Source organism: Mobula birostris, chromosome 11 (assembly GCF_030028105.1).
Source record: "Mobula birostris isolate sMobBir1 chromosome 11, sMobBir1.hap1, whole genome shotgun sequence".
Lineage (NCBI taxonomy): Eukaryota > Metazoa > Chordata > Chondrichthyes > Myliobatiformes > Myliobatidae > Mobula > Mobula birostris.
The window spans coordinates 13,458,452-13,479,821 of NC_092380.1; the positions used below are offsets into that span (position 1 = coordinate 13,458,452).

Below are 21,370 nucleotides of genomic sequence, written 5' to 3' on the forward strand. Positions count from 1 at the left end.
TAACGGATATGGTCCAGTCCATTACGGGACCATTGACCACATCTACACAGAGCATTGTCGCAGGAAACCAGCATCCATCATCAGGGATCCCCACCACCTTATTACCCCTTAACCATCAGGTTCTTGAGCAAAGTGGATAATTCCACTCAACTTCACTTGCCCCATCACTGAAACGCCCCCACAACCTATGGACTCACTTTCAAGATCTCATTATCTCATGGTCCCAATATTTATCGCTTATTTAGTTATTATTATTTCTTTCTTTTGCATTTGCACGGTTTGTTGTCTTCTGCACACTGGCTGAACGCCCCGTTGCTGCAGTCTTTCACTGATTCCATTATGGTTATTATTTTATAATGGATGTATTGAGTACGCCTGCAAGAAAATTAATATTAGGGTTGTTTATAGTGACATATCTGTACACTGATGATAAATTTACTTTGAACTTGCAACCAAATTATTTCCATTCCTGAATTAGCCTTAGTGCCTGATTCTACTCCACACTCTGAGCCTTAAGCCCATCAGTCTCCATTACATTAAGGCAACTAAAGTACAGTAGAGTTTAGGCACTGCATTGCAACTGCATTCTTGTTAGCCTCTGGTAATATCCCATCCAGGACTCTGCCAGTTTGGTCAGTGGGACAAGCAAACCATTCCCCACCCACACAGCATTTGCTGCCCAAGTTAGTTACATTCTTCCTTTCTGGTTACGTTTAGTCCTGACCCATCAGCTGACGGAAGGGTAGATGGTAGTCAGTGAGAGGTCCATTGCTTACATTTGACTAAAAGGGGTTGAGAGTCAACATTCAGGACACCAGGCACCACCACCTCCCAACTATGTAACTATTTGCTGTGATTGCTTCCCATCAGTGGTATAGATGTAGGATGTCAGCACAAAAGACTGCAGATGCTGGAACCTGAAGCAAAAAAAAAAGTGAACTGCTGGAGGAAGTCAGCATCTGTGCAGGCAGGAGAATAGTCAATGTTTCAGTCAAGATCATTCCTCATGATGTAGTGCAGAGGAACGTAGGATGTTCCAGATTTTGCCTGATGGGCACGACTAGATGATCAGAATCAGAATTAGGTTTAATATCATTGGCATATGTTGTGAAATTTGTTTACTTTACAGCAGCAGGACAATGCAATACATAGTAATAAGAAAAAATAAATTACATTAATTGTGTGTGTACATATATAAAAAAACTTGAACTAAGTAAGTCGTGCAAAAATAGAAATAAAAAAGTAGTGAAGTGGTGTTCATGGATTTAATGTCCATTCAGAAAACAGATGGCAGAGGGGAGGAAGCTGTTCCTGAATCGTTGAGTGAGCAATTAAAGTTCAACCATATTTCTATGGGTCAACCATAGTTCAGACCGGATAAAGCTAGCAGGATTTCATAGAGCAAGTAGGTGTTTTAGGAAGTCTGACAATTACACAGTTACCATAGGTGTTATATTCCACATCTGATTAATTGTCCAACTTAAATTCACAGCTGACATCATGGCATGCATATCTAAATCATTAGTTCAGACCTCTGGGTTTTGAGTTCATTTACATTTACTGTACTGTTGTAGCAAACATTCCTGCCCTCTTGTATCAATGCTCACGAAAAGCAGAAGACCAACCTTTTTTTATACCACGGTAACCGTGCTGGATACTACCAATGCAGCACTGTCCTTTCCATGTGCTGCTGCCAGTGACGGACAGAATCTCAGACAAGACAGACTTGATTTTCCTGCTCTTGTCCAGCATGGTAAAAGGCCACTTGAGGCAAGGAGTTTCAAAGCTTTTCTAGGACAAACCGCTGCCCGCGGTGGTGAGCTTTGACAGTACAGTGAGAACTCCAACTTTCAGATCCAACCCCTGACATTTGATCCGTGTGACCTGATTCGCTCCGCACAGAAGCACACTTTAAAAAATTCAAGTCTCTTTTTGTTTATAACCTAACAGCCGAAAGAAGATCCAAAAAAAAAATCGCAGAGATTAAAAGAGTTTAGACAGATGTCCACCAGAAGTAGCCGGCATTTTTGATGTAGGTTAACACTTGCACAGTCTGCACTTTACAAGACAGGCAACACACAGCAACAACTGACTCTATGCAACTAAAATAGTAAACATGCAGCTGCCTGCCTAAGTCTAATCAACACATGACTCTTCTTTTTTTTGTTAAAAAAGAAAGGTTTTTAATATCAACAAATCCATCATGTCCTCTCTTTATTTTCTGAGTAATTCCACAGATGTTTATCCTTTTTTCTTCCAGTCCTCTAGGTCTGTTACTGTGAGTTAATATAACTGTCCATACAGTGACTTGTCATCTGGGAAAGCACTGCATCTCAAACAGTCCCGTGCTTGAAATAATTGTCTGAGTCAATATTTTGGCACAATCAGCCTTTATTTCTGCAGAATTATTATGCTTGGAGAAATGAAGATCAGCCAGGCTCTTTGATCTTTATCAGAAAGTGCTACAGAAGAAGAGAATGGGGTCCAATTATACTGCCCTCCACAGCTGTTCTGTCTTACCCTTCTACAATGAAGGAAAAAAACTCACAAAGATAGGACTTGAAGTCGGCCACTTGGGCTCCTCAAGCCTGTTCCATAATTCAGTATGATCATGGATAATCTATGGTAGCTTGAACTCCTCTCCTATGCCACTTCCCCACAGCCCTCACTCATTCAAATGCTTATCTATCATCACCTTCAATATTCCTAATAATTCATAGAACATAGAACAGTACAGCACAGTACCAGCCCCTCGGCCCACAATGTTGTACCAACCCGCAAACCCTGCCTCCCATATAACTCCCGAACTTAAATTCCTCCATATATCTGTCTAGTAGTCTCCCAGATTTCACCAGTGTATCTGCCTCCACCACCGACCCAGGCAGTGCATTCCACGCACAAACCACTCTCTGAGTAAAAAACCTTCCTCTAATATCCCCCTTGAACTTCCCACCCCTTACACCTATTCTGGGGCACAGACTTCCAGATATTCACTTTAAATGATCAGCCCCTTTACTTTATAACTACATTCTCTCTTTTGACACTCTTCCAATAGTAAAACATCAAGCCTTTTAGCATCTTATAGTTTTGAAGGAGGTCACCTTTCATACCCTCTAAATTCAAAGGAATAATCCAGATGGAGGAGAGGCTGCTGGAATGTGACTTAAATGGAAGTGTTAAAAGAAGTATCTACTCTTCAAGATGGCGCCAACGAACAACGTGACCAATGGCTACATCATGCAGACAGCTCACAAAATTACTTATTTTACTTCTTTCAAATATGATTCTACAACTAAGCTGCGTGAGATTGGAACCTGTGATTGACATTTTGGGCTAATTGTGAGCGATCTGGTGCTTTGCTGTCTCTGAGGGAGTTCAATGAGCTTTGGAGCAGAGTGCGCGGCCTGGAGCCTGGAGACCATGTTCAACGCCATTGCTTCTCTCTGATTAAGGCATCCAGCAAGGGTGAAGTCGATGTGGACAAGAGCGGAGGATGGGTGGGTGTTTGGGACTGTCTGCCTGTTTGACCAGTCTTCCTCTCCCCCTCCCCCCTTGTGTTGGGCACATGGCCAAGTGGTTAAGACGTTCGTCTAGTGATCCGAAGGTCACTAGATCGAGCCTCAGCTGTGGCAGCGTGTTTGTGTCCTTGAGCAAGGCACTTAACCACACATTGCTTGTGTCTGTGTGAGGAGTGGCGTCCCACACAGACTTCCAATCTGCGCCTTGTAAGGCATGAAAATGCCCGAGGCAGGCCTCTCATGGAATGAGTCGACGTTCCCTCCCCACCTCACTAGTTGCTGTCAGAGGGAAGTGCAGGAGTCTAGGGATCCATGTTGTAAAGATTGACCGGCAAGGCTGTGGCCTCATTTTGGGGACTTTAAGGTTCACTTTGAATGTGTTTCTGAATTCTGGATACTCTTTTTTTTGCTGTTTTTGAGCAGTTTGATCGGGGTAATCAATGCAGACTGGAGCACTTCGGCCAAGAATGACCCTGCAGCCTGCAGAGGGCTAGCGGCATGGCGCTGAACTGAATTAAACTGAGTACTACTGGACTGCTGGTTTGACGTTTTATATTCTATGTATTGTTTGCTCGCTGTTTGCCGTTTACGCAATTTGTTCTTTGCATGCTGTGTGTTTGATGTTTCTTGAATAGGTTCCATGGTGTTTCTTTGTTTTGTGGCTGCCTACGGGAGACGAATCTCAGTTATATTCTGCATATATACTTTGATAATAAATGTACTTTGAATCTTTGAATCCTTTAATTTATCCAATTTGACCTATAATTGTTCTTTTTTAAGTTCATAATAATACTTTTGGGGATGAGAGGAGTGTCCTGTTCTGGGGTTAAAGGACTGTGCATGTGTGTAGGTGGGGTGGAGGAACAGGGCTTGCTTTTGCTGGTGTTGTTTAGTAGCTTGCTGTGTCCCGTGTTCTGCCGAGCATTTTTGGAGTGCTATTTTGGCATTGGAATATGTGGCAATACTTGCGGGCTGCCTTCAGCATACCCACAGGTATGTTGGTTGTAAATGCAGGCCACACATTTTACTGCATGTTTTGATGTACACATGATAAATATACGTGAACCTTGAGTAAATAGCAACATTCAGCTTGGTATCATATTTAGTGGGAGTTTCACTAAAGTTAAGAAAACTCCTTTTCTTAAACTCGCGCAACACAGCACTCAAGTCTTCCTATTCAACTTCAAGCTATCAACGGATTTTGGCGAACTCAAGAACTTGAAGCAACTCCTTTCACTTCTTTTATGGCTTCTTTTTGTTTCAAATGTGATTCTGCTACTGTTGGAGCCTGTTATCTACATTCTGGTGGTGTGTTTTCAGGCGGTTTGCTGTCTCTGAGAGAGTTCCACGAGGCTGCAAGTAAAGCCTGCAGCATGGTGGCCGGGAAGCCTGGAGAAGGGGCGCGAGCCCATGATCAACCTCATCTCTCATGGATCTCACTGGTTAAAGTGCCGAGGAAGATTACAATCATTGAGGCGGGTGCAGAGGGGGAAGCAAGCGTCTAGCACTGTCTTACGGCCTCTCACTCACTGGTGCTGGAGGAAGGCGTCTGCGTGTGGCGGTCTCTTTCTTTCCCTCTCTTGCTTGCTCCTCTCGAGGGAAGGTCCTTGTGTTCGAGTGATCTCTCTCCCTTGAAGCTGTCATTACAAGGCTGACAACTCATTTGGGTTATGAGAAGCTTCAAAGATTCCAACTGCATTTATTCTCAAAATATGTCTGCAGCATACTTTGGTGCCGGAGCAAGGTTTAATCGCCGCGGTTTGTAGATTTGGACTCATTCACTGGTCTCTCATTTTGTTTTTCGCTACTTTTGGTCAATTTTTGAATTGGGCTGGCCTGGAGATAACGTAACGAACACTGAGCTGAACTGAAATATGCCCTTTGATTTTGTGTTTTGTATTCTGTGTTTTTGCACTTTTTTTGTTGCGGCTTGCACAATTTTTTTTGCACATGGGGGGGAATTGACGTTTTTCTTTGAACAGGCTGGTTCCACGGTTCATTGTTTCGTGGCTGTCTGTCGAGACGACAAATTTCAGGGTTGTATGCTGCAGACATACTTTGAGAATAAATGCAGTTGGAATCTTTGAAGCTTCTCGTGAACCCAAATGAGTTGGCAGACTTGTAATGATGATCACACAAAATACTGGTTCAAAGGTAGGGAGATGAGATAGAAGTCGCTCCTCCAATATATCAGCCTGTCACTGGGATTAAACCTACACCAGTGAAAGCAACGTCGATGACTACAGGGCTATGATACATCACCCGTATCTTTCAATTAAAGTATTATATTTTTGATGACATTGGAATGAGACATTGTGAGACACAGGATATGTTGCAATGTTTCAGACTGCATCACTGAAAATAACTGGACTAATTTTATGATGTTGTTTAATTTGGATGTGTTGTTTCTACATATCACCACACCGTAAGCACTAATACAACTAAATTAGGTGTGCAGGTAATGTTGCATTTGTAAAACTAGGTAATACAGCAGCAAGTTCGACATCTGCTTTTCACCTCAGTGATAATTCAAATCCAACCTCAGAATTTCAGAGAAATTTTCCTCCGTGGGTTGACTGCAAAGATCCTGCCTTAATCTCGTCACAAAATACACAGACAACAGGAATTCTGCAGACGCTGGAAATTCAAGCAACACACATCAAAGTTGCTGGTGAACGCAGCAGGCCAGGCAGCATCTGTAGGAAGAGGTGCAGTCGACGTTTCAGGCCGAGACCCTTCGTCAGGACTAACTAAAGGAAGAGTGAGTAAGGGATTTGAAAGTTGGAGGGGGAGGGGGAGATCCAAAATGATAGGAGAAGACAGGAGGGGGAAGGATAGAGCCAAGAGCTGGACAGGTGATTGGCAAAAGGGGATACGAGAGGATCATGGGACAGGAGGTCCGGGAAGAAAGACGGGGGGGGGGGGGGAGACCCAGAGGATGGGCAAGAGGTACATTCAGAGGGACAAAGGGAGAAAAAGGAGAGTGAGAGAAAGAATGTGTGCATAAAATAAGCAACAGATGGGGTACGAGGGGGAGGTGGGGCCTTAGCGGAAGTTAGAGAAGTCGATGTTCATGCCATCAGGTTGGGGGCTACCCAGACGGAATATAAGGTGTTGTTCCTCCAACCTGAGTGTGGCTTCATCTTTACAGTAGAGGAGGCCGTGGATAGACATGTCAGAATGGGAATGGGATGTGGAATTAAAATGTGTGGCCACTAGGAGATCCTGCTTTCTCTGGCGGACAGAGCGTAGATGTTCAGCAAAGCGGTCTCCCAGTCTGCGTCGGGTCTCGCCAATATATAAAAGGCCACATCGGGAGCACCGGACGCAGTATATCACCCCAGTCGACTCACAGGTGAAGTGTCGCCTCACCTGGAAGGACTGTTTGGGGCCCTGAATGGTGGTAAGGGAGGAAGTGTAAGGGCATGTGTAGCACTTGTTCCACTTACACGGATAAGTGCCAGGAGGGAGATCAGTGGGGAGGGATGGGAGGGACGAATGGACAAGGGAGTTGCGTAGGGAGCGATCCCTGCGGAATGCAGAGACAGGGGGGAGGGAAAGATGTGCTTAGTGGTGGGATCCCGTTGGAGGTGGCGGAAGTTACGGAAAATAATATGTTGGACCCGGAGGCTGGTGGGGTGGTAGGTGAGGACCAGGGGAACCCTATTCCTAGTGGGGTGGCGGGAGGATGGAGTGAGAGCAGATGTACGTGAAATGGGGGAGATGCGTTTAAGAGCAGAGTTGATAGTGGAGGAAGGGAAGCCCCTTTCTTTAAAAAAGGAAGACATCTCCCTCATCCTAGAATGAAAAGCCTCATCCTGAGAGCAGATGCGGCGGAGACGGAGGAATTGCGAGAAGGGGATGGCGTTTTTGCAAGAGACAGGGTGAGAAAATGAATAGTCCAGATAGCTGTGAGAGTCAGTAGGCTTATAGTAGACATCAGTGGATAAGCTGTCTCCAGAGACATAGACAGAAAGATCTAGAAAGGGGAGGGAGGTGTCGGAAATGGACCAGGTAAACTTGAGGGCAGGGTGAAAGTTGGAGGCAAAGTTAATAAAGTCAACGAGTTCTGCATGCGTGCAGGAAGCAGCGCCAATGCAGTCGTCGATGTAGCGAGGGAAAAGTGGGGGACAGATACCAGAATAGGTACGGAACATAGATTGTTCCACAAACCCAACAAAAAGGCAGGCATAGCTAGGACCCATACAGGTGCCCATAGCTACACCTTTAGTTTGGAGGAAGTGGGAGGAGCCAAAGGAGAAATTATTAAGAGTAAGGACTAATTCCGCTAGACGGAGCAGAGTGGTGGTAAAGGGGAACTGATTAGGTCTGGAATCCAAAAAGAAGCGTAGAGCTTTGAGACTTTCCTGATGGGGGATGGAAGTATATAAGAACTGGACATCCATGGTGAAAATAAAGCGGTGGGGGCCAGGGAACTTAAAATCATCGAAAAGTTTAAGAGCGTGAGAAGTGTCACGAACATAGGTCGGAAGGGATTGAACAAGGGGTGATAAAACCGTGTCGAGGTATGCAGAAACGAGTTCGGTGGGGCAGGAGCAAGCTGAGACAATAGGTCGGCCAGGACAGCCAGGTTTGTGGATCTTGGGTAGGAGGTAGAAACGGGAAGTGCGGGGTGTGGGAACTATAAGGTTGGTAGCAGTGGATGGGAGATCCCCTGAGCGGATAAAGTCAGTGATGGTGTGGGAGACAATGGCCTGGTGCTCCTTAGTGGGGTCACGATTGAGGGGTAAATAAGAGGAGGTATCCGCGAGTTGTCGCTGTGCCTCGGCAAGGTAGAGGTCAGTACGCCAGACTACAACAGCACCCCCCTTATCGGCGGGTTTAATAAGAAGGTTAGGATTAGTGCGGAGGGAGTGGAGAGCAGAGCGTTCCGACGGAGTGAGGTTGGAATGGGGACAAGGTGCGGTGAAGTCGAGACGGTTGATGTCCCGTCGGCAGTTAGTGCTAAAGAGATCCAGAGCAGGCAGAAGACCAGAGCGGGGTGTCCATGAAGAAGAGGAGGGTTGAAGACGGAAGAAGGGGTCATCGGTGGGGGTGGAAGAGTCCTTGCCGAAGAAGTAGGCTCGGAGACGGAGACGGCGGAAGAAAAGTTCCGCATCATGGCGAACACGGAACTCGCTGAGGTGTGGGCGAAGGGGGACAAACGTGAGGCCCTTACTGAGAACAGAGCGTTCTGCCTCTGACAGTTGAAGGTCGGAGGGGATGGTAAAGACCCGGCATGGATGAGAGCTGGGATCAGAGGGGGGAGGGGGGAGGCTGGGTATGTCAATGGAGAGGGGAGGGTTGGGGTGAGAGGAAGATGGAGCCTCCGAGGGCCCAGGAGCTGACAGTGGGATCTGAGGAAGACGGGGCTGCGGAGTGGTGGTGGGGGAAGGGGAAACGGAAGTCACAACAGCAGCACTTGAAGACCCGGCCGGGAGCTCAAGGCTGGAATCTTGAGAGCTGGGATCAGAGGCGGGAGGGGAGAGGCGGGAGGGGGGAGGCTGGGGTTGTCAATGGAGAGGGGAGGGTTGGGGTGAGAGGAAGATGGAGCCTCTGAGTACCCAGGAGCTGACGGTGGGATCTGAGGGAGATGGGATTGCAGAGTATTGGTGGGGGAAGAGGAGACGGGAGTCACAATAGCAGCACATAAAGACCCGGCCTGGAGTTCAAGGCTGGAGTCGCAGTTGGTGGTTGCGTAATCGCTGTGAAGGTGTCCATGGTCGTTGCTGGAGTCCGGGTTTTGAATATGCCCTGAGGTGTTGGAGCCAGCGAGATCAGTGGCAGGGGCCGCAATCATGAACATCGACTTCTCTAACTTCCGCTAAGGCCCCACCTCCCCCTCGTACCCCATCTGTTACTTATTTTATGCACACATTCTTTCTCTCACTCTCCTTTTTCTCCCTCTGTCCCTCTGAATGTACCTCTTGCCCATCCTCTGGGTCCCCCCCCCTTGTCTTTCTTCCCGGACCTCCTGTCCCATGATCCTCTCATATCCCTTTTGCCAATCACCTGTCCAGCTCTTGGCTCCATCCCTCCCCCTCCTGTCTTCTCCTATCATTTTGGATCTCCCCCTCCCCCTCCAACTTTCAAATCCCTTACTCACTCTTCCTTCAGTTAGTCCTGACGAAGGGTCTCGGCCTGAAACGTCGACTGCACCTCTTCCTACAGATGCTGCCTAGCCTGCTGCGTTCACCAGCAACTTTGATGTGTGTTGCACAAAATACACAGGCCTAGAACATTCTAACGATCAGAATCAAAATCAGGTTTAATGTCACTGGCATAAGTTTGTTGAGTAATAATTTGTTCACCACTAATTGGATTCACTCAAGGCAATGGATCAACTAACAAAGGGACTTAGGAATAATTTATGACTGATGAAGTGACAGGGTTTGATGTGGGCTGATGTACTATGTGTAAATATGCAACATATTAGCAGCACATTGTCTGTGAGCACTTCATACTGGTACTGGATACCTCTACAGATCCATTCTAAGGCGTTAACATTTCACACATTGAGCACAAAGATTTTTTTTAAATGCAAAGAAATGGGAAGACTTAACTTTCCCTTTGATTTATTCATTGCCCTCTGCTAACTATATTTTATTCTTCAATCCTAGTATCTTTGCCTCTATAGTGGACTATAACTCATGGCGAAAGTGTCAATTATTATTGTACTTTCATTATTTTGAAGACAACTGAAACGTTTCAGCTGACCCTTAGCCAAGCTACACCAACATCTATAACTTCAAATATTTTTGAGGGATCATGCAGCAAATGTGTGTTCAGATGCAGCAGTTTAATAACATGCTCAAAACCAGTCTCATCATCATCAGGATGAAGCCAGCATCAAAATGGATCCAAAATTGCAATCCCCAGAAGACCTCAGATAGTGGTGGTGGTGTGGCATCCGCTTCGGACTTTGAGGCGAATGGTCTCATGTTTGAATCCGGCCGGATCCTTTCACGCTTTCCATCCATACTGGGTTGAGCGTCAAGCTAGCAACTCGGCCTCGTAAAAAAAAAGCTAAAAGGTTGCCACCCGATGCACTACAAGGTGCAAAGAAAAACAACAACAACAGAAAACTTCACCATTCAGAAACAAAAGAGATCCTGCAGATGCTGTAAATCCAGAGTAACATAACACACACACAATGCTGGAGGAACTCTGAAATGTTAACCCCTTATTCCTCTCCATGGATGTTGCCAGACATTTCCTGTGTGTGTTACTACTCAGAGGTCCATTCTATAGTACCAAAGTCTCAGGAAATTGCTCTAAGTATGACTTCCAATGTTACTTATCCCATGACCCAAATGCACTGTTTCTCAAAATGAATTGGCTGTGATCGAGGTATTAACACAGCTGCAGCTTTGTGAATATAACGGTGATTGAAAATGCACTGAATGTACAATACACCAATCACTGCTGCTACATTGACAACTACAAAACATCCTGTTAGATCCGGTGTACTTGGCATAATATTTACCTTATTTACTCTGTAATTAGTCATTCTCTCTGAAACAATTATTTATAAAGCTTATTTCATGTAGTTTATAATGGAATAAGTTGCAATTATTACTGCTGGCTAAGAATGCTGCTATTGATTCTTATGAACTTTTTAAAAATTTAGAATTGTGCATCTGTTAATTTTGATGGGATTTTTCTAACAAACATGATGCATCAATTATTAAGCAGAAAGAAAAGTAAGCAACAATTTGAGTTATTGACTGCATTTGATCCATTTAATTCAAATGTAGTCTATCAGAGATAACTTTCACGTTGAAATTTTAATTTTCATTACGTCTGCCAAAATATACTCTCATAACCTCCATACTGCATTCGCGTAACAGCTTCATAGTGCCAGCAGCCTGAGTTCAATTCCTGCTGCTGTCTGTAAGGAGTTTGTAAGCTCTCTCTGTGACTGCATGTATTTTGTCCCACATCCCAAAAATGTGCGAGTCAGTAGGTTAATTGCCCATTTTTGTGTAATTAGGTGGCGCAGGCTCATCAGGCTGGAAGTGCCTGTCACTGTGCTGCATCTCTCAATAAAATAAAATTAAGTTCTCTTTCCTCAGTCACTTAACACTCATGTTCATTTCCTCTGCAGAATTCTTGACCTCCAGGATTACATTTTGTGCACCATTACTGATGGCAATCAATGTCGATGCGTTCCCATATTTAAACTGAAATTATCCCTTCACAATAACGGAGCATATTTAGAAGTGGAAACATTGCTTCTGGATATCACAATAGTGCCTGTTGACATGCATTAACTCAACTTTTCAGATCAGATAATACCTACCAGGGCACGCAATGTTTGAAGACTGGATTTGTGATACCCATGCAAGTCACTTCACACATTGCTAAATACTGCAATCCAACTTGGGTTAATACCTGGCTGCAGTCAACTCTTGGAATGTGCTTCCTACAATACTTCCAAAAGCCGATTTTGATGTAAAATCAACAGAAACACAAGAAACCTCCTTCAAACCCATTTCTCCCAGCACAGCCTTATGAAATACTGTCTGTTATATTAGACTTATCTTCTCCATATAACTCATGTTTTTGGTGAATATTCATGTTTCTACTTTAATTGGTTTGCGAGAAATGAGGCTGAAATTCCAGCAAAATAAATCTGCATCATTTCATTGGTTTATCGTCTCATTTTGCTGTTTTAGTCAAAGTTTTCCCTGTAATTTTGGGATAAAATTGCTACAGGTGTGTTGTGGTGTATTAAATTTTGTAAGATATTCGATGAAATTCTGAACAATTCAAAATGACACTTTAATTCTTTATGAGCTCACAGCATGTAAGGTGTCTGTAGAAGTTAAACACTGTAGGTTTGTTAGATGTTTGCTAATAGAGGCCAGATTCTTACACTGTAAGTCTGTTAAATGTTTGGTAATAGTAGCTGGATTCTTTCTTAGTCTCAATGTACCAATGGCATGAGAACATAAGACCAAAGAGTTTATTTTTTATTTGTCTCTTGTATCTCACTATGCTTGTTCTAAGAATCACGGATTCCTAAGACAGATCCAGGATTATTTCACAAGGCAGAATTTGGAGTTCCTCTGACAACAGCGGCAATCAAGTCCCCCTGACGACAGCAATAATCGAGTGGTGACTAAGCCCTGAAACCTTTGTGGAAATCTTTGTAACTTACTACATGGTATTTTGTGTGGTTTATTTGTGCTTTCTGTTTTAAGATAATAAATTGGGTTTAAGTTACTCTGTTGTGCTTGTACACTTATAACCACATTTCCTGGACACGACATTTTTTGGGGTCTTTTGGGTCTCAACAACCCAGCCCATTACAACTGGAAAAAGGGCCATACATCAGTCCATATTCTGTGATCAATTTCAGCTCTACAGGTAACCCTGAGCCACCATTGAAACAGCAAAGTCCAAACCTGACCAATTCTGCCTTAAGACATTGAGTAACCCAAGTTCACTCCCCTAATGCTCCCCATAACTTTGAAAGTGTCCTTTTAAAAAAGAAATGTTTGTATTTCATTAATTATCCCAACCCACCCGTTTTCATGGGAATTTAATACACAAATTGATCAATAATTATAAAGCATATAAAGCAGCTGTCAGTATCAACCACCCTTGACTGAAACAGTTTGCTAGATGGTTCAGCAACTTCCCTCCCCAACACCATCCCAACAGCTTTTCTAGCCCTTTATGCTGTCTTCTAGATAGCAATATTTATTCCAATCAGACTAGAAATCAAGGCAGCTCCACAAACGATCTCAGTATATTGAAATTACTCATGCTCTGCAAAAATACGATTCCAAAATTCTTGACCACACGTCCTCAGACATGCACACTACCTGGGGATAGCAAAACTATGGGGAGGAAATGAAGAGGTAAGGCACAATGAAGATAGTAAAATATTCTCTAAACCCTCAGAAAGCCCAAAGATTTATTTTAGTAACATTTTTTAGCAAAATGAAAGAAAATAACTACTGTTTCCATAACCAATACACACAAAATGCTGGAGGAACTCGGCAGGCCAGAAAAGAGTAAACAGTTGACGTTCTGGGTTGAGACCCTTCATCAGGGCTCTTCATCAGTGTCCTGACGAACAGTCTCAGCCCGAAACGCCAACTGTTTACTCTTTTCCATAGATGCTGCCTGGCCTGCTGAGCTCCTCCAGCATTTTGTGTGTATTGTGTGTACGTGTTGCGCTCTATTTCCAGCATCTGCAGATTTTCTTGTGTTTGTATTTCCAAAACCAAATGGGCTGGTTTTGAAAGTATTGATTATTTTCTCTTGATATATTCATCATCAGAGGAGGAGAGAGCTCCACTCAGCCAGCACATACTGGGGAAATTCTGACCACCAGCCATCCCATTAGATCAGACGATTTCCAGCTGCACAGAAACTGTTTCAGATAAGAAACTACAGCTACAAACATTACAAAAAGTGAACAAATACTCCATATGTGAGCCATCTCCTGTGTGAAGCCCAGGGGGAAAGAGGGAGAGGCAGGTTCGACTAAAAGGTCAAACTTATTGCTCACGTCAGACAGTTCTCAATCAACATCGAAGAGCCGAGTGGACAGTTGTGGAAGCAAAGCTCTTACTTGAGCTGACAGCCTCCATAGGAATTTTGCCATCAATATTAGATGTTGAAAAAACATAGGAGTCCTCTTTCAGTAATTATCTCAAAGTATTTGTCAAGATCTGTATCCCAACAACAGGTGGCTGAAATTTGAGACCCGTGCCTACTGCCCTGAGCCTGAAGGGTCAACAAAGGAAAATTCTGTAAAGCAGGATTATATCTAGATCAAAGGCAATGCAATAACAGGAGTACATGTACTCCAGCAGATGCCATTCAAGAAATTATGAAGCAGAATATTCAAATCAACTGTGATTCAATATCCTAGGCAAAGCATTAGCCCATTTGAGTACATCTCCATCAATATTTACTCTTTCTCAAGATCCCAAACATTCTCCAATCTCTTCTTTCTTCAAAAGAGATGGAAGCTGCTTTGAAACAAATATGTAGCAATATAACAGTGTTGTCAAACAAACGGGCTGCTTGCCATTAGGTTAAATGCCAGTCATAAATGCTCAAGTTTATTAAATAAAGAGAAATTAGATGATCCTTTTGCAGATTTGCAACCAGTTCAGCTTGAAAAGAGAACATTTAATTTAATGCAACAAAATCTGCCAGAAGAACTCAATAGGTCGAGCGGTGTCTTTGGAGAGGAAAGGACTGCCCACTTTCATTTGTTGCCCCTCTTTAAAGTTCAATGTACATTTATTATCAAAGTATGTACACATTATACAACCTTGAAATTCGTCTCTTAACAGGCAGCCACGAAACAAAGAAACCCAAAAGAATCCATTAACAAAAGACCATCAAACACCCAAAGTGCAGAGAGAGAAAAACAAATCAAGCAAACAATAAACACAGGCAAACAGCATTCTGAACTGAAGTCCACAAAGAGAGTTCCCCCACCCCTAATGCTGCTCAACCTGCTGAGATCCTCCAGCAGACTGTGTTACTTCAGATTCCAGTCTCTTGTACCTCCATATTTAAATTCAGCAATAGGTTAAACCAATTCAGACAAAATGGCATGACTAATCTCGGCTCTGGCCTCTATCACGCTCGCTGCTCAACTGACTTCAAACTGCCAACTTATTTCCCAACCATGACGGCATTGATCCTTGGAACAAAAATCCTCAGGAATTGTTTACTTATTAAGCAGGATCACAGAACAATGCAGAGTTCCAGACTGAAACAGAGAGCCTAACCATATTAGGAAAGCTCAATGCCAGTCAAAAGCACTTTTGCTCTATTAAAGATTTTGTCCAGTAAAGGTCTGAATTTTGCATTAATAAATCTGCAAAACATGAAAACTAATAAACCACAGGTTAGACTGTCTCTTTGTAATCTGATCAGCCAGGTGAGGAGTTCACAGAAATGGGATGTCCTGCCTAATTCTGCAAACACTCGTTCTCAAGGGAGTAGGTGGGGGAAGGCATTTGATGCCTGTGACGGTACCAATCCAAATTAGCTTCCCACCAGGCGCAAGGAGCTCACTTTATACCTGCCAATCTTTTACAGCAAGTCTTCAAAAGGACCATCTTATTAAGGGTGTTAATATCCATCATTAAAGGAGGGGGAGAGAGAGAGGGAGAGGGGCAGAGGGGGAGGGGGGAGGGGGAGAGGAGAGGGGGGAGAGGAGAGAGGGGGAAGAGGGGAGAGGGGAGAGAGGGAGAGAGGGAGAGAGGGAGAGAGGGAGAGAGGGGAGGGGGAGGGGGAGGGGGAGGGGGAGGGGGAGGGGTTGGGGAGGGGGGAGAGGGGAGGGGGGAGAGGGGAGGGGGGAGAGGGGAGGGGGGGAGAGGGGAGGGGGGAGGGGAGGGGGAGAGGGGAGGGGAGGGGGAGAGGGGAGGGGGAGAGGGGAGGGGGAGAGGGGAGGGGGAGAGGGGAGGGGGGAGGGGGGAGAGGGGAGGGGGGAGGGGGGAGAGGGGAGGGGGGGAGGGGAGGGGGGATGGGGAGGGGGGATGGGGAGGGGGGATGGGGAGGGGGGATGGGGAGGGGGGATGGGGAGGGGGGATGGGGAGGGGGGATGGGGAGGGGGAGAGGGAGGGGAGGGGGAGGGGAGGGGGAGGGGAGGGGGAGGGGAGGGGGAGGGGGAGAGGGAGGGGGAGGAGGAGAGGGAGGGGGAGGGGGAGGGGGAGGGGGAGAGGGAGAGGGAGGGGGAGAGGGAGAGGGAGGGGGAGGGGGAGGGGAGAGGGAGAGGGAGAGGGAGAGAGCAAGGGAGAGGGAGAGGGAGAGGGAGAGAGATTGAGATTTTAAACAACAGAAAATTTGCAGATGCTGGAATCCAAAGCAACACACACAAAATGCTGGAGGAATCAGCAGGCCAGGCAGCATCTATGGAAAAGAATATAGTCAACGTTTTGGGCCGAGACCCCTCAGGAAGACTGAAGAAAAAAAGATCAGGAGTCAGAGTTAGAAGGAGAGAGATATTTGACAGATTTGCACATCTGTCCAAACTTTTAATTCTGTTGGCCAAAACAAATTTGTTATTTTTCAGTGTGCCTGAAAGAGCTCAATGCCTTAATGATGCCAGGAACTTACTTTGTACTAACCAGGGCAAAGACTCACATAGAATCAAGAAAAATAACCGCCAGCCAATTAGTTCAATTTAACGCTGCCAAAGAAAACATTGATATAAAGTCAATTCAATTGTATTTCCTCTCTTTGTTCACGGAGGTTAGAGAAAGGATTTTCTTGTATAAGAGTCTACCTAATGGGGATTCAAACAAAATTTTTACCAAAGGAAACTGGATGTGTACATTCCATCCTTTATTAGACCTTCCTGTTCTACCCTTTATTAATCCAACACCTCATACCAGAGTCTGCAATCACTAGGACATCATCCCGGTAGGTTGGAGGAGCAAGACTTTATATTCCATCTGGGTAGCCTCCAAACTACTGGCCTGAACATCAGTTTCTTAAACTTCTGATAAATTGCCTTCCCCCCACCATTCCCCATTCCTGTTTCTATCTCTTAACTTATCCCTTACCTGCCCATCACCTCCCTCTAGTGCTCCTCCCACTTCCCTTTCTTCCATAATCTTCTGTCCTCTCCTATCAGATGCCCCCTTATCCGGTCATTTAACTCTTTCTCCAGCATCTTATGTGTGTTGCTTTGAACTTCCAGCATCTGCAGATTTTCTCATGTTCCTGGTAACTAGTCTATTTAAAGCTATTAAATTTTATCTATTTTAATATCTTCCCTTATTTTTCCATACTCCAGTTAAGGCCTTACTGACCTGATCTCTCCTTATCCATTAAGCTTGCCATCCTTGGAATCAGTGAAGTTTTGCTGCACTTCCAGAGCAAGAACATGTGGCTATCGGAAACCAAGTAGCTACTGACACAGCCTTAAAAATGGCATCAGAGATTTATATTGTAAAATAATTGCTTACATGCTACTAAAAAATTGACTAAAGGTCTATATTCTTTGACCTTGGAAGACGAGTGACCTTATTGAAAGATGAGATGCTTAGAGGTAATAACAAGATAGACATCTAAATGCTTCCACTGGTGGAAGAACCTCAAATGAGGTTGCATAGTTACAAGATTGGCAATCGCTTAAAAGTGTAGGAACTCCATCTTGTAGCAAGGGGTTGAATCTCTAGAATTCTTTACCCCAATGGCTCTGTACTGTGATTTCCTGTAAACTCTGCATGTTAAGGACATACAGGTTAAAAGAAAATAAAAATTACTTATCACAATTTCTATGAGAGCAGATTTTATTCCAGATCTCAAATTTTTGGATAGCGATATGTGAATGCTTGTAAGGGTGAATTTCCATTACCCGAACAGCCGTAATACAGGGGTCACTTGTATTATAAGCCACACTCATTACACCAAAGAAAGCAGCACACCTAGCCACCTCTGGCCACAAACAAATCCATTCTTATTTATCTAAATGTTTCCATATGCCTTTATAATATATCGAATTCCTTTTTAACCTATCAAATAGTGAAAGGTCTTGATAGAGTGGATGTGGAAAGGATGTTTCCTACGGTGGGAGAATCTAAGACAAAAGAACATAGCCACAGAATACAGGGGTGTCCTTTTGAACAGAGATAAGGAGATATTTCTTTAGCCAGAGAGTACTGAATCTAGAATTCGTTGCCACAGGTGGCTGGGAAGCCAAGTCTTTATGTATATTAAAGGCAGAGGTTGATAGACTCTTGATTGCTCAGGGCATGAAGGGATAAGGGGAGAAGGCAGGAGACTGGGGCTGAGAGGAAAATTGGATCAGCCTTGATGAAATGGTAGAGCAGACATGATGGGCCAAATGGCCTAATTCTGCCCCTGTATCTTATGGTTTTATCTATTTTCATTTTGCCAAAGCAGTCTAAGAATATTGAAAGTGATGAACTACGGTGGAATGACAGTTGAAATTAGGAGCTGTTTAATGCATAATTAACATCACTATCTCCAGTTCTGAAAGGTCAGCAACCCAAATGTTAACTGATTTTATCTCCACAGATGCAGTAAGCATTCCCAGCATTTTGTTTTCTGTAAGAATTCCAGGAAATATCTGGAAGGTAAAACCCAAATCACAGTAAAACAGTATGTAATTAGTCAATATAGGAACCTGTGTAAGAATCTATCATCTGAATAAATTACGGAAAGTAGTAAATACTGTCCAGATGATGTGTCTTGAACAAGAAGTTATATCATTAGCAAAGATTAGAATATATTCAATCGACTGCAAGCACTGACTTGTGCTTAAAAAAAATGTTTTACTTATAATGAAATGATCTGATCCCTGCACCAAAAGTGACCTCTTTTCAACTTCCCAGCCCAGCAGCCAACACCACCCACCCTCCGCCATCTCTCCCAGCCACTAACACATCGGTATATCTCACCTTGTAGCAACCTCTCCTCCTGTTGGCTGAACGTGGAGTGGCACTGGCGTCTAAGGCGTGGTGAGGTCCGCCCCTCGTTCGCCTGCCCTTCCATCTGAGGGCCAGTTTCAGAGGAGTGCTCTTTGGGGGAAAAAAGAAACAGTCAATTTACCTCAAGACCCATTAACCATTTACCTGTGGAATTCTCTGAGGCCAGTTCACTGGCTATATTTAAGAAGGAGTTAGATATGGCCCTTGTGGCTAAAGGGATCAAGGGGTATGGAGAGAAGGCAGGTACAGGGTTCTGAGTTGGATGATCAGCCATGATCATACTGTGTGGCGGTGCAGGTTTGAAGGGCCGAATGGCCTACTCCTGCACCTATTTTCTATGTTTCCGTGTTTCTAACCGTACCACCAAAAAAAATCCCTGTTGAGACCAGAAGGAAGGACAATTATGAAGTATAATCATAGAAGGTCGGCATAACATTGTGGGCCGAAGGGCCTGTAATGTTCTATGTTTTGAGGTACAACACCTTCCCGAAGGCATCCTACATCTCCTCCTTCATCCAACAAAAAAAACCAAAGGTAAGTATAAACTTCTGTGTCATGTAGAAAACATTTTAACCTTCAAGAATTTATTTGTAAAATTTGAAATATATATTAAAGAACACAACAGCAAACAGTTTCGTTGGTCCTAGCTTTACTCCAATTACTTAACTTGTCATTAGTTATCATTTAGTTAAAACCCTTAAGTAAACATTTTCCTAAACTTTGGCCATGCTGCAGAAAGTTCTTGTAGTGACTGCATCCAGCTTCAGCAAGTCCCTCAACATATACTCCAGGAGCTTAAAGTGTGCCTGTTTGCAGCCCTTTGTCACAGGCAACACCTCGCTCTGAACTCAGTGAGTTTCAGACAGACCAGAGTGGGAGTCTCCAACAGCAGCTGTCCCCACCGCAACCGCCCCCCCCCACCCTGGAAATGTCCCTACACTGAATCCAAGAAAAACCTCAGTACAGATTCTCACACCTTGTGCTGCACCAAGTAATCACAGAACTTCAAAAATATTTCAGGAGCTGTCAATGAAATTGGGGTCACGGCAAAGAATATAACATAGGAGGAATTGCCACTGTATTTGGGTGTGGTATTAAACAAAGAACACATGGATGCTCATGTTTCCTCATGAATGCAATAGGATTCCATTAAAGCTCTGTGGCTTATTTACCACCCAGACCATACATGAGACAAGGGCTCCCAACCTTCTTTATGCCATAGACCCCTAACATTAACCAAGGAATCCCTGACTCAGAAGAACAAATTAAGTGGCTACTCATCACATTTTCTTTGCAGAATTTTTCTCGCACATCAGTGTAATCCATTGGCTGCTCTGAAAAAGTGAAATGCACACTTTAGATCGAGCCCTTTTCTTAAAATTGAATCCTCACAGTGGGGCAACAGGAGAAATGATAAATCAAAAATCTAGTCTCCTATTCACAGACTGAATCTGGCCGGCTCCTTGCACACTTTTCATCCGTCAAGCTAGCAACTCGGCCTTGTGAAAAACAGACAAATGTTAAAAGAAACGGCAAAGTTGTTGTCCGATGCGCCACAAAGCATAGAAAGAAACAACAATTCACTAACTAACTGACGTGCACAACTCTTGCTGGGAGGGCCAGATTACTAACCTGAATCACTTCTGGGGATCATGCATAGAACTGGCTAAATCCTGATCCATGAAAGGGCCACAGAGTTATCATTTCAGCTTGCTCCAATATCAGACTCATAGATCAAAGGACCAACTTCTTGCAATGTCCCGGCATATATACAGCAAAGTCTGGGCAGTGATATTGAACCAGGCTTCGCTGGGCCAGTGGCAAAAACTCCATTTTAAAGGAGACGAGGAAATTTCAGATTGCAGGTTTTCAGATGGACAAGGACAGCCGAAGATGGAGGACCTTCATTGCTGTCCTAACCACCATTGGTGTAGCAGGCAATCATGATGATGAATTAACTTGTTTAATTTCTTTAAGTCTTCTAAATGCTTGCTAGAACTTTATGTTTAATAATTTTTAAAGCTGTACAATACAAGCTTTGGCCCATTGAGTCTGCTTCATCATTTCATCAGGGCTGATCCATTTTCCCTCTCAGCCCCAATCTCCTGCTTTCTCCCAGTATCCCTCCATGCCCTGACTGATCAAGAATCTATCACCCTCTGCCTTAAATATACTCAATGACTTGACCTCCACAACTGCCTGTGGCAACAAATTCTACAGATTCACCACCCTCTGGTTGAAGAAATTCCTCTTCACCTCTGTTCTAAAAGGACGCCCCTCAATTCTGAGACTGTGTCCTCTGGTCTTGGATTCCCCCACCAGAGAAAACATCCTCTCCACATCCACTCTGTCAAGGCCTTTAAACATTCCAATAGGTTTCAAGTCAAGTCAAGTTGCTTTTATTATCATTTC

General features: G+C 44.2%; 1 protein-coding gene across 2 annotated transcripts in view; it reads right to left on the reverse strand.

Moving 5' to 3' along the window:
• LOC140204836 (myocardin-related transcription factor A-like) overlaps positions 1 to 21,370 on the reverse strand; it is a 141,454-nt gene that overhangs the window by 108,985 nt on the left and 11,099 nt on the right. The window contains exon 2 of one of the 2 annotated variants that reach the window (XM_072271692.1): positions 18,929 to 19,048. The exons of the other annotated variant lie outside the window; for it this stretch is intronic. Coding sequence (XP_072127793.1) covers positions 18,929 to 19,022 — 94 coding nt within the window. The 5' untranslated portion in view covers positions 19,023 to 19,048. The remainder of the gene's footprint in view (positions 1 to 18,928; positions 19,049 to 21,370) is intronic. 2 annotated transcript variants of the gene reach the window in all.